The following is a 13,871-nucleotide window of genomic DNA, read 5'->3' on the forward strand; positions in this document are numbered from 1 at the left end:
TAAATAAACGTCAAAATTACATTGTGATTGAATACAGGTATAATTAATGTATTTAGCAGCTAGCATATATGCCAGATATTAGTCTGTTCCTTTGAGACAGTCTCAATATGCAGCCCAGGCTGGCCTCAAACATGTGATCCTCCTGCCTCTGCCTCCTCAGTGTTGGGATCATAGGAGTGTCCTACCTTGCCTGACACTACCAGGTGTTCATTTTTTTCCTCAAAGATTTATTTTATTTCTAAGTGTATGTGTGTGTGTGTGTGTGTGTGTGTGTGTGAGAGAGAGAGAGAGAGTGTATGTGTGTGTGTGTAAATGAGTGCAGGTGCCCACAAAGGCCCGAGGAGTTGGATTTCCAGGTAACTGCGAGCTGCCTGGGAATTGAATTCCGGGCCTCTTGGAGAGCAATTATGCACCTTTGTCTGCTGAGCCATCTCTTCAGCTCCTTCACTAGTTAGTTTTCACTTGTGTCCTTGGGTTCCCAAAGGATCTCTTAGTAGAATTCAGGGAATCTGCACACTAAAAAAATATTTTCCCTCCAAATAATCTCTTGCTAAAGCGAACTTTTCTTATGTGGATGGAATTAGGCCAGGAGCGACCAGAGTGGTCTGGTCACCAGCGGAAATGACAGATATACTCATGTGTCACATACCTGTGGGTATTAAGACGGAGGTCCTAGTGACAGAAGGGACATGAGTCCCTCGCTAGATCATCGTGTGCCTGTGATACTGTGCACAGAACGGAGCAGCTCTGCGACCAGATCCACGTAGTCCAAGGATGAATAGAGAAGCAGGATTGGCTGTACCAGACACAGATCTGTTTCTAGGAACTCACGAGAAAATTTGTTTCCTTTGTTTTGAATTTAATGTTGTGTGTGTATGGGCCTGAGTGTGGAGGCCATAGGTCAACTCAGATATTTCTCCTCAGGTAATTCTCTCTCTCTCTCTCTCTCTCTCTCTCTCTCTCTCTCTCTCTCTCTCACACACACACACACACACACACACACACACACACGTCTCTAATTTTAACTCTTTAATATGTTTATTTTTTTTAAAGTCAGGCTCTTACGTAACTCAGGTTGGTCTTGAACACCCAATTCCTCCCGTCTCTACCTCCCAAGTGCTAGAATTACAGATGGGCTCCACATTTGGCTGCAATTTTAACTTCTTCTGAAGGCAGATATAAAAACACACGGTTCAAACTTCCAGGGAGCCAAGAGGGGTAGTGTGAACAGCAAGTCCTCCATCCCTGTCCAGCTGCAATTCCTCTTGCTGTGGCCACTGGGAGAGAGGTCCCAGTGGCCATCCACATAGCTGAATCTATTTACACCCCTGCTCTGAACTCACTCAGTGCTCCCTTCCAAGGGGAATGGCCCAGTTACAGGAATGCTCCACCAGGCCATGCTCTGCAAAGGCCCCTGGGCCAGAACCACTGGGTGGTACAGAAGGAAGGAAGCACTTAGCTCTGGAATCTGGTAGAAGCTTTCGCCTCCTACCTCCCCCGAGAGCCGACAGTTCCAGCACAATGAATATTGACTGTGCAGGCTGCCAGCACACAGACGGTATTCTCTTGATATCAAGATGTTTTCAAAGAAGAACGTCAAAATAGCGATGAGTCACGCTTAAGGTCTAAGCACAGAAGACCTCCCTCCTTTCCCCACTGTAACCTGCAATTTGCGAGGAATCTACAAGAAATGCCATTTACAGTCAAAGGAATGTCTTAGGCCCCTTTCACCCGTATGACCCGTGGTTTTATCTTATGAGATTGTTTCCCATTCTACGAGCCCCTAGAACTACCCTATAACCCCACTTTTTTGTAAAGAAGGAAAAAGGAGAAAGGTTTCTTAGCAATCTTTTGAGATGTAACCCTAGAGTCATCAAAATCAAAACCGAAAACATGGTTTCTGCCGAGACGCTTGAGCGAGACCTTAAGGATCCACACTTGAGGGTGCCGTCTCCTTTTCTAAAGTGTGTCTTTCTGCTAGTCCCGTGCTTAAAGTTTCTTGTGAAAATAAAATCCAACAGTGCTTCATCCTGAATTCTTTCCTGCAATGAAGTCAAGAATCCGAGCTGCCCCTGAGTAGGTCTGTGAAAAGAACTCAGACAGGAGTCTCTTGCCTTTCCTCATCCTGCTTGTGACATCACCTGTAGTGACATCACCTGGGCTGTGATCTAGAAAGCTGCTTCCAGCACTCTTCTTCCTCCCCGCTCAGCTGCAGTGCGCGGCTCTTCCCCAACCGGGTCCCCAGCATCCCAGAGCAGAGTGTGATGGTTCCCCCAAATGAGTAAGCCGAAGCTGGGAGAGCCCAACATTGCCCCTGAAGATGGTAAGCAGAACTGCTTCTGGAGGCCCGTCCTGAGTCGTTAGCAGTCTGAGGCAGACTCTGAAGACGGCACGGGAGAAGAGAGCAGGGCCAGGTACAGGGTCACGGAGGAGGTTGATGTGACCGTATGTGGCAGAGGATGTACAGCTGATGGGCAGGGTTTGGGCCCAGCTGCTTGCATTTCCTGCTTGGAGGAGACGAGAAGAGGCTGTGCATCCCAGCACAAAATACAGAATGGCTTTTTATGCTGGGAGGAGGGGGCAGAGGCAGGAGCATGATGGCCTTGGTGAGGCTTTGTCTTGGTAGCAGGATGCTTCCTCACCCTGTCTTTTTATATACACGAACCATTTCAGCAAACACTTAAAGCACCCAAAGGAATGCAAGGAAACCAAGCTGGAGCTGATGAGGAGGCCCAGAAAGGCTTTCTGCGTCTCCAATCAAGCTGAAAAAATGGACGAGAATGCTGGCGAGGAGCAAACTATGCCAGGCTGATGGGCAGTGCTGGCCCCTCCCTCCTGTTCTCTCCCTCTGAGATCAAATCATACCACTGTAGAGCTTCCTGAGGGAGGTGCCCACAGTTGCTCAGAAATGATCTTCCTTCATTCACCCCTGCACGGTGGACCTGCTGTGCTATAGACCAGTGGAGGCTGGGCTAGGGTCAGGAGCAGGGGTCCACAGGCTCTGCTGGTCTAACTGCCCGAGGGAAGTGGCTCCCCAGGTATATCTTTATCTTGAGACCCCACCAGATAGTTTCCGGGTCTCACTTTACTTTGTCTTTACTGGAAGAATTTATTATAATCCCCACTTCACAGATGAGGAAACTGAGGCTCAGGGAGTTTTAAAAAACAGGCTCTGTGTAAGTGGAGAGACCTGAGCTGACCTGGGTACTGACTCCATGGCCAGTACCCCTGCCTTCTCCAACTCCACGGTGGTGTTTCCTGGGAGACGAGCCCTGCCGCTCCGTCAGCCTTTTTGATATCCACACTTTAGTGCCATCTCCCCTCCTGAAAACAGAACAGTTGCTGCAGAGACAGTTGGCAGGCATGCAGCTGGGATCCCCAAGTCATCCTGTGGCCTGGCCAAGGATGGAGCAGTACAGCCGGGATCCCAGACAGAGGATCTGCACCCCCTGGATTTCAAGCCTCTGCAGCTATGAGAACTTGGCCTTGGTACTTAGAGCATGGCTCTCCTCTGATCTGTATTTCCTGACCCTGCGATCGTGGACGGGTCACCCCATCTCCAGGTGCCTGTTTCTTCCTCACTGACAGTCTCATCTCCTGGGGTCACCATGAGAAGGAAATGCTAAGATCTACACAGAGTACACAGCATAAATGTGTGCTACACAGAAAGTGCCCCGTGAATGTCAACCTTCATTTCTCTTGTCCTTGTCCTTGGTTATGCTGGGAGCCAGGGAGTACGCTAAAGAAACCAGCCATACAGATGATTTCCCCCAGAGGCCCTCAGCTGCTCAATGCACCCTCAGGATGTGCTCCTCACCACAGCTGTTCCAGGTCCTGGGGAGCCCTTCAGGTCAGCACAGCTGTATTCCAGGGCCCCTCGGAGGCTGAAGTAACTGAATGTGGCTGAGTTTGAGGTGACTGAATGTCGGAATGTCGCGGAGGAAGTACAGCTCATGGACCCGTCTGGGGCTTGCACTTCCTGTTGTCAGGAAACAGGGAGGATGTGCATCCTAGCTCGAGCTCTCTAGGCACTGGAGGAGACAGAGCTAGACACACGTGGCCCTGTCCCACAGGCTGACTGGCCAAACCACATGAACAAATAAACCTGTCCCTCTGGGGGCAGGACGGGCCTTAGGCAGCCGCTGTTGCTGCCTCCAGTTGAGTATCAGCCAACTGCTCGTCCTGGGCCAGGACTCCTGGAGCAGCAGTTCTTGAGCCCTTCTTGGAAAAGTCATCCCGTTCCTCTCAGAAGCAGAGGCTGCTGCTCCACCCATCCCCCGCATCGACTGCCCAGAAAGCCAGTGGAGAGGTTAGGAAACCAACCCCAAGCTATTTCATTCGGCAACCAAGATTTATTTCTTGTGGCAACTGAGATTTATCTCTTGTTTGCATAACCGAAGGCTGAAAATGCCAAGAATTTACAGGCAGCCTGGGGAGGCCAGGGCTTCTGGGAGCCCCTGTCAGCCTGGGAGGGTCTTGGGTGGGGCCAGGACCCCACACTAGGTTCCTGCCGAATGCCCTCCTGACCCTGGGCCTGCAGGCCAGGCCACCGGGCTGAGGGGCCCAGATAATCTATTTGCTGCCAGGAGTTTGCACACCGGTGGAGCCAACTCCTCTTCCTGTGGCTGCGGACAGAGGGGGCAGAGGGACTCAAGCCAAGCAGCTGGGCTGAGGGTGGGCACCTTGGGGTCCTGGGTCCAACTCTCCAGATTGGACATCCAGAGAGGTAGAGGCAGGAGAGGTGGCTTAGGAACTTTGGGGGAGAGCCTGAAGGAGACAGAACGTGACAGGGAGAAGGAGAGAGAAGCCCAGGGTGACAGGGAGGAAGAAAAGGAAGGATGGAGGGAAAGAGACAGAGAGACATAGAGAAAGAGAGACAGATAGACAGGCAGAGACAGAAAGAAAGCTAGGAACAGGGAGGCAGAGACAGATGGTGGGGCAGGCCTCAGAACCCTATGGCAGTGCTCACACAGAGCAGACGAGGAAGCACAGGATCTGAGTTCTATGGGTGATGTCTGTTCTTCCCCTGTGGCCTTAGAGACTCGGGAAGACATGTTGCTCTCTGACAGTGGACACTGGCTAGGGCCCAGTGCTGGGGTCTGGAGTAGGTGTTCCCCATTCACAGACAAGAGACGAGGGGACAGAGAGAAGCCAAGGAAGGCACTCTATGGCTGGAAGAACCAAGGCTGGTAAACACCGTGAGAAGTAACGGAGAACCCCAATAAGGAAAGGCAGGGCTACGGGGTATCAGCTGTGGTCAGGCGTTCTCCTGCCAGGTCTCAGGCGAGGAGACCTTTCCTGCTCTTCATAACTGCTGTCCCGAGCAAAGGTCCTGGTCATCCTGGTAGGTCTGTGGCTAACCATTGCGCCACACTGCTCAGCAGGAACTCCTTTCATTCACTGTCCGTGCCCGCCCCTCATCCCTCCTGGTCACAGCAGTTCATCCAGGTAGAGGCACGGAGCTGAAGTGAGCATCGTCCAGCCCACGATAGGCATTGTGGGTCATGAGCCACTGAACAGAAGCTTTCTGGGAGGAGGGAGGGGTGGGGTGAGCAGAGTAAAGAAAGGCAATGGGGAGGTGCAGGGAGGAAGAGTGCGAGAAGGAAGGTGATGCTGGGGCTCACACAACCGTGGGTGGTAGAACCCCAGCAGCCACACAGTGGGGAGGTGGTGGCTACAGGCTCCCTCCAGCATTGCCCTCCAGCGTCCAGCTTCCACAGGCAGGAGAAGACATATGCAGTTGGACGTGGACTTGCCGACCCCTCCTGCCTTAGGTTCTTCATGGGTAAACTGCAGGAGCAGACAGGGAGCTAGAGATATGCAGGTCGGTGCTGGCTGCTTAAGCCTACACCAGGGAGGGGCTCCCTTGCAGCTCAAGAGAAGGACCTTGTGGTGGAGCGCTTGGGCAGGCTTAGCGGTGCTTTGTGAAGATATGATCAGGGAATGTTTCCAGACTCTTAAAAAAAAAAAAAAAAACCCAAAAAGGAAACTTGGAGTTTTGATGGCCCCGAGGCAATACCAGGAAGGGACAGGAGCTTAAACAGAGTCCCAACTGCAGCCACAGAAGGCACAATTTCCCTGCCTCGGATGAGAAACATGTTCAAGGGGTATGAATGTGTGTGGGACAATGTTGTGTGTGTGTGTGTGTGTGTGTGTATGTGTGTGTGTATGTGTGTGTGTATGTGATTATTCAAAGGAGGAGGGGTACACATCTTAACTGGGGGCAATGAAAGGCTCAAACCTTTCATTCAGGGTTCACGTCTGTTTGCAGAGGACCCTAGAGCAAACACCCTGGACTCACCGAGGACTCACTGAGAAGAGAATGCCCTGGCATTGTCTGGCTAAATCTTCCTAGAAGAGGGCAGTGCTATTACTTGGTGAGGCCTGGGGAGGCAAGGCCTCTTCTCTCAGTCATGAAGGGAAGGAATAACTGAAGCTCCAGTGTCAGAGTTCTCCCCTCTGGGCTCTGCTGCCACCGAAGGAGGTAACATATTCAAGCCAAGAAACTTCTAGGCAGGTGTAGGTCCATGGGTCTGATGTGTAGCAGGCTTTACAGGGGTTGGGTGACCAGGTGTGAATGCTAAGGGCTGTGAAAGAATGTGCTCAACCCAAGAGGCCCCTTACCTAGAAGATGGCAAGACTAGCGACCAGAGACTGGTCCAGGCTGGGAACCTGTTGAGAATCCAGCATGGGTGGGTGACATTCCTTGCCCGAAGGGATGCTCACCGCCCTTTGTTCCATGTGAATAAGAGGGACCATGACTGAGTTCAGAGTTGGGGTGACTCAGGTGTGGACTGTGCTGAGAGACTACAAACCCATCAACCCACTGCCGCTGCACCAACTGCATGGTGCCGGTGTCGTTCCTGCCACTGGGACACAGCAAAAAAGGGTGCCTGAGAGTCTCATGGTGTTCTCAGCACTGTGAGATAAGGAAATAAGCTTGTTCATCCACAACTAATCAGGGATTCCTGGCCCACCAATGTGAGGTCAGGCTGGAGGACTCTCCCATCATTCCTCAGTCCCACAGGACTCCCTGGATTATGAATCTAGGTGGGCGACACCCAGGTAGGATCCTGTACTGGGGTCAAGTGACCGGTCTCAGCAATCATCAAATCAAAATCTTCTACTGACTCCACTATTTCCCAGACGCTAGTACTAGGGGGTTCAAGGACGAGACATTGGGACTTGGGGGAGGGAGCTAGCAGGAAGTAAAGGCAGTGTCTAAAGGAGAGACGGCAAGACCTGTGTAAGCGAGCACAGAGAAGCCAATAGCTGGTACCGGTGGAGCCAGGATGGACAGACTGGGTATAGGAAGAGTGCTTCTGGGCAGACCTGGGCAAGAGGATGATGCTGACCACCAACACTGTCCTGAAGTCTAGGAAGTTGAGCTGAGTTGTGGGCATAGGATTTGGGACCTGGGAAGTGACTTGAGGAGCAAGAGGAGGCAGAGTATGGGTTATAGCTGCTGCTGTTCCCAATACCTCCAATTTCCTGAGCATGGGGGATGCTTTGGGGATGATTAAACGCGGAGGAGCAGACCAACAGAGAGAGGAAAGTCCCTAGGGACGTGGGGGGTGGAGATGAGGAGGTTGAGGAACTCTATTCCCTCTGAGCCTGAGGAAGGCCTAGGGACTGGGAGGCATGGGACAATCCCCTTAGCTTCTATGGTTTATTAGAACAGGGGACACATCTGGTGTGAGGTGGATGGGGAGGGGAAGGGGAAGGTTAGAGAGAAAGGCTTGACTCAGACATCTCATAGAACTTGGGGACAGCTGCCCACAGAAACAGGCTCTGAGCAGCATGGAGCAGCCAGTGTGGGAAGTTGAGAAAGCCTTCCATGAGGACAGGGACACAGGACGGGAGTGGGCTAGAGATGCTGAGGGGCAGGAGGCAAGGAGCAGCATCTGGGATGCAGCAGGGACCAGAGGCTACATGTGTGGTGGGGGTGGGCGTGTAAAAGCATGTGGGGACGGGGCTTCAGTACACGTAGCATAGCCTGCCTGCTCATTACAGGGGGATCATCCAGGGTGCATTATACTGATATAGGCTCGTGTGTGTAAATCTCAAACGTGCATCTTCTCCGCAAGAGCAAACCTTTCCTACCGAGTGTATGATTTAAGAAGTTCAGGGTCTAGCAAGACAGCTCAGCAGATAAAGGTACTCGCTAACATGCCTGATGACCCAACTTTGAACTCTGGGACCCAGGTGGTGGAAGGAGAGACGTGACTCCCACAAATATCCCTTGACCTTCACACATGTGACATGTGCATGCCAACATGAATGTACACACAGATAAGTTAATGCATGTAATAACAATGTAAAAAAAACCCCAACAGTCTGGAAACCACAGGGGTGAGAGAGGCGTTCTGGATGGCCATTGTCCTGTTTGGCTCATTGTCTACCAGGCATGTCCACTGTCTGCCTTGTTTTAAACCTCCATAGATTGGTTCAGTCCACTTCCCCCACCCCTAATGGCTCTAGGTCTCCTTCTCTTTCCTAGTGGGTGACTGCATCCAGGTCCCACAGGACAGGATCCTACCCACACGCTCATAGACCAGTTTGTCTTCGACTCTGTACCCAGTGCTTACCTAGATTGACATTGCTCGCACCATCTCCTGGAAGTGCAAGAGGGCTGTCAGGTACCCTTCTGGTCCTGGCCCAAACTGCAGCGATGTACTCACCTTTTGGTTCTTGGTTCTATAGTTTCAGTTTATCAAGGAGCCTCAGCATGAATCAGAACCAGATAGCCATTCTATAGAGTCCAGACCATCACTGTACGGAGCTTGCAGTATCCATGGAGACCTCACACCTGACCTCCCAGAGGCCGCTCTACCCAGTATGACTTTTACTTAAACCAAATCTACTAGTCTCAGCCTGCTCACAACACTGTGGTAGCCAAGTCACTTAGACACCAAAGTCCTAAAGGGCCTTTGCGGCCCCCAGCATCCCTCCATGAATGCCCCTTCCTCCGCCCCAACTTAAGTGCTCTTCTAGCCTCACCTCTGCTAGGATGCCCTCCAGGTACCCATTTGCTCTCTTCACTTCCTCAGAGATTCTCCAAGGATCTGACTGGGAAAGCCAACCTGTGCCTTCTTCCTGTCTCTGCTTGTGTGAGGCCCCACACAAGCAGACAACTTTTTCGCGCCCTTTCCTCAGCCCATTAGATAAGAATGTACTGTCCTGTTCCTGTGGGGATGCCCGGCACTTAGAATGGTCCTGACTCATATTCAGCAAATTCCTCTTAGATGAATGAATGAACATCTGGCTTCCCGGCCACACGGTGCTCAGCCTTGCTTATGAGGCCTGATAGCCATCCTCATCCCACGTCCTCTCTGAACCCCACATCTCAGAGGCTCTATGCAACATAAAGCCCCAGCCCCTCTGGCTTCGGATGAACATCTCTTGATATTCCACCTGACAATAGGGCAGTCTCCTAGCCGCCCACTAGCCCGCCACACAACCCCAGCTGTACCTTCAGCAGCCACTGCGTGTTATTCGCTAGTATCTTCTCCAGCTGGCTCACACGCTGGGCCCTCTGGGCTCGCAAGTCTGCTGGGGGCAACCTGGAGGCAGGCAGGTCCCCCTGGAGGCTGTTGGTCTCAGGTGCCACAGGCACCAGCTGGCAGAGATCAGGCTCAGGCAACACAAAGGTGTAACTGCACTGGCCGTGCTGGACCCGGTAAATATTGCGGCGCCCACCGGCTGCTGACCCTCTCTGCCGGGCTGTGGTCATGGTGGCCAGCAGGAGGAGGCCACCTAGCAGCATGGTTGGTTGGCAGAGCATCTCAGAACGAATGGTGATGAGAAGATCTTGTCAGAGGTACCAGGGTGGGCACCCACCCACAGGCAGCACTTGCCCAGATGTGCTGTGCAGCTGGGCAGCTGGGGCCTGTGAAGACAGACTGTGGCTGCAGATTCCTACTGCTATAAGTCCTGAGGGCCAGCTCTTCTGGGCTATTTATACTCAGGGCAGCCACAGCTGCTGGCTTCCCCTGTGAGGCCTCGCCTCCTGCTCCCCCCCCCCAACCCCCTAGGCACCTCTGTCCTCTCTCTGTCCCTTTCTGCTTCTGAGGCTTTGATTGTGCAGTGGGGCCTGTCCTCCCTGGCCAGACTTGAGGCTGCCCATACACACACACACACACACACACACACACACACACACACACACACAGGCATGCACATGCACACACTGGACCACAGCTCTTGCAAGGCTCCCTCCCCAGTGGGAAGCATCTGAATCTTCTTCCTCTCCTCTCCCCAGTTTTTTCTTCTCTCCACCCCCACCCTTGTCCCCCAAAGACTAGTTCTCAAGTTTCGGCCCCTCCACCACCTTCCCCTTCTGATTCCAAGTTAGGCTTGGAACACAGGCAGTGACCCCCAGAGCAGCCTGGGGAAGGAGGGAGCAAGGCGAGGCTGGGGAAGCAGCCTGGAGACAGAAAGCCTTCCAAGCCTGGAGGAGAGTCCTGTGGGTGCCCAGCACGATTGGCTTCTGGCCTCCCTTCTCCCTTGGGGCCTGGGGCGGGGGCATTCTGCCCTGTGGTGGCTCTGGCTTCATGGTGGCGCCAGGAATCAGAAGTCTCCTGGGTAGGTTGTCCCAGGACTTCCTGTTCTGGGTGGTAAGTCTTGGACTGGGGAGTATCCTGGCCAGTACCCCTAGAATCAGAGGTGGCTGGCCCTAAATCTCACACTCCTGCTGCAAAACAGAGCAAAGCCCAGCTCTTATTTGAGGAATCTGTAAGTCCTGGCTCACTGAGGAAATTTTCAGTTTACAGTTCAAAATCTAGCCCTACCGTTTACCAGCCGTGTGACTGTCACGAAGTCGCTTAACCTCTGTGCCTTGGCTTCTTCTTGAGCAAGAAAAATGCCAGTACCCACTTTACAGAGCGTGAAAGCAATAGAGGCCGGCCATGCCGTGCAGGGACACACTAGGGAGGCGTGGTGTCACCACATGCTTGTGTTTCTCCCTCCTACGGATATTGCAGTCAAAGTCTGAGAATGCAGAGCTTTGTCCCTGGGGCCATGGCCACTGGGGACTGATAGCTGTGCTTATGGGCTGTCCTTGGGTCCTGCCCCTCAGGGTGCAGCTAGTCCACCTTCATGGTAGTGTTTCTTCTCTTTTGTATTGTGAACTGATAAATGAATGAATGGATGGATGGGTGGATGGATGGATGGATGAACGATTGGGGCCTGGACCCTGGGCCAGGTGTGAGGCTCTGGTAGGAAAAAGAGCTGTAGATGAGGACAGCATTCAGCTTTCAAGATGCCTGCTTAGTGGGCCACTACTGCCTTGCTCGCCTTGACTGCAGATAGGGCCGTGGAGGAGGAAACCTATGAATTCAGACTAGGAGCACAGCCTCATGCGTGTGCCGGATACACAGGAATGTAGACTAAAGGGCAGCCGTCATCATGACTCTTGATTGACACGCTTCTTGACCCCAATGAGGCCTGCAGGATTCCTCTCCATTTTACCACAGAGAAAACAAAGCCCGGCCCAGAGCAATTGAGTTATTTGTTCAAAGACACATAGTCTGAAAGGCCTTGCGCTGGATGGGGGTAGGGAGGGAGAGGAGGTCAGGCTCGGCAGCCATTACCTTCCCCTCTACCCCCGCCCCTCGCCAGTCCCACTGTACTCTGCCTCTTCACCCTGGCAGCGGGCAAGACCCTCCGCCACCCCAGCCTGTCTGCAGTTGACTCGGGAAATAGTGCTCACACCTCCTGTCGGTTGTGATGTGGACTCCAGACGACAGTGGAAAGTCTCCTGCATAGGAGACGCCTTTGGTGATGGAGAGAACAAATGAACGAGGGAATGAAAGAAACACGGCTTCACTGCCTGCGCAGGGTTTGCCCAATAGACCCAGGGCTACGCTAATAGCTCTCTCTCAGCAGAAAGAGGAGACAGCCATACTTCACAGAAGAGCATCGGTAAGACCAGACAAAGAGCTGGGTCTCCAATGCCTGTGCTGGGGTGGCTACCTGTCGGCCCCACGACCTGTGACAAATCCCTTCTTCTCTAAGGGCCTTTGCACATGTGCACACGGAACATTCTCTGTCCAGAGTGCTGTTGCCCACCTACTCTGCCTCTCAAAGCACCTACAAGGGGCCCGAGTGCTTGGTGGCTTTAGCCTTCATCTGTCAGGTCAGGAGTGTGGGTGTTCCCTGAGGCCTTCTGCTCCAGTCCTCCCCACAGCATCATGACGGTTGGTCAGGTTTTATCTGAAGGCTTCCTCTCTCATCTGTCAGCAGCTGACTTTCCGGGTCTCTTCAGAGTCGTCACTAGCGTAGTGGCTTCAGGTATGCAGGTTTCTCACGAGGCCACTGAGGGATAAAGAGACACACAGCTCCAGAGAGTCAGGTGAAAGGCCAAACTACTTCTCACCATTGGGCTTCAGAGATTTCAAGTGTTTCCATCAAGCTGAGCGTAACACCGTATGATGTCTGAAAGTTCTTAATGGAAGCACAAAGAGTTTGGCTTGTGTTCCATGTGGGAGCCTGGGTTGTGTAGCTGGGCTTGCTCAGGAGCCATGATCTCCCTCTGGTGTCTCTGCACGGCCCCACATCCAGCAGGCTTTGCTTTGCCCTGTTCTAGTTTTGTGTGTCCTGAGCCCACTGACCGGTCTGGCCTGTATGCAATTCTAAATGGCCTGTATGTCTCTGTCTGTGGCCATGGCCAAGTGAAGTCACCTCACTGACTCTTTTTCTTGTCTTATGGGGCTAATAGCCACCAGTGCCTGATAATGTCAGTGCACAGTGCATGATAAATGACCAGCTGTCACTCCTCCCTGTGGTCTGGAGAGGGACTGTCCCCAAGGTGTGTAGGTAGGCACCTATTCAAGTCTATGTATCAACTGGAAAGGCCTTGGGAAGGAGGCTAAGGGAGGGCAGGGCAGGGCCCCATGGACAGGATTAACACCCTTGGAAAGAGGTCCAGAAGGGCATGGTAAGCTTAGGGTTTGGTTCTTGGTGGTGGTGGTGGTGGGGATTGCTGAGGAGAGAGGTGTATTGATTTTGAGTGACAGTTGAGGTGGCTGAAATGTAGAACATTGTTCTCAGATGGCTTTCCAGCTAGCATCTTGCTTTGGGTTTCCTGAAAGAATTCCAGAACTGCAGCTCAATGAGTTCTACTTTTTCTCAGCCCGTGTGGACCAGAAAACTGCTGTTACTGTCACAGAGGGAGGCCTGTCTCTTGCTGGGAAGGCATGCCGGTCTGTTTCCAGTGTGGCAACCAAGTGCTCTCTCCTGCGCACTCATGGGCCCACCCTCTCTACTCAAGTCCAGACTGGTGGCTCACAGACCCCTGTGGGACGGTCTGACACCTGATGGGGTCCTCTGTGTGTGCTCTGCCGCCTGAGGCCTGAGGCTCACATTTCTTTATGAAGTTGTATGGAAGTCACCCCATGTACGTCCTGCAGTGCCACTTCCCTGCTTTGTCCATCCCTCTTATTACTGCTCCAATGGCCCCGGCCACAGTGTCCCTACCAAAGCATTCCCCTGCCTCATAAAGGCTTGTGCTTGAACCCAGGCTCAGCACCCTCTGCCTGTTGCCCTTCTTTCTGTCTTAGTGCCTGGTGACTGTCCAAGGTCAGCTTCACAGAAGCATGCTTAAGAGTTTATTGAACAAATAACTCCCACCGTTGGGTAGGAGCTGGCTCAGTACAGTCCCAAAGAGGAACTTGAGTATCAGCTTTCTCCTTCAGGGCTGGGGTGGAGGAAGTTTCCATTTGGGCCATTCTAAGTGTCTGGCCTCCAAGTGTAGAAGACTAACCGACTTCTAGGTGAATTTTCATTTTGCCAGCATAGGGGCAGAGCTTGGAGAACGCACTTTTGATATTTAGCACTTCGACTTTTGCTCAAATAGTTTGTCAAAGAGAGAG

The 13,871-nt window shown here is 52.6% G+C and overlaps 1 protein-coding gene across 1 annotated transcript in view; it reads right to left on the minus strand.

Moving 5' to 3' along the window:
• The window catches only part of Angpt4 (angiopoietin 4), a 33,017-nt gene extending 23,050 nt beyond the window's left edge, over positions 1 to 9,967 (minus strand). Inside the window, exon 1 of the mRNA XM_050151301.1 lies at positions 9,473 to 9,967. Coding sequence (XP_050007258.1) covers positions 9,473 to 9,784 — 312 coding nt within the window. The 5' untranslated portion in view covers positions 9,785 to 9,967. The remainder of the gene's footprint in view (positions 1 to 9,472) is intronic.
• Between the last annotated feature and the right edge of the window lie 3,904 nt (positions 9,968 to 13,871).

Source organism: Alexandromys fortis, unplaced genomic scaffold, assembly GCF_014885135.2.
Source record: "Alexandromys fortis isolate MF-2015 unplaced genomic scaffold, M_Fortis_MF-2015_v1.1 scaffold_27, whole genome shotgun sequence".
NCBI lineage: Eukaryota > Metazoa > Chordata > Mammalia > Rodentia > Cricetidae > Alexandromys > Alexandromys fortis.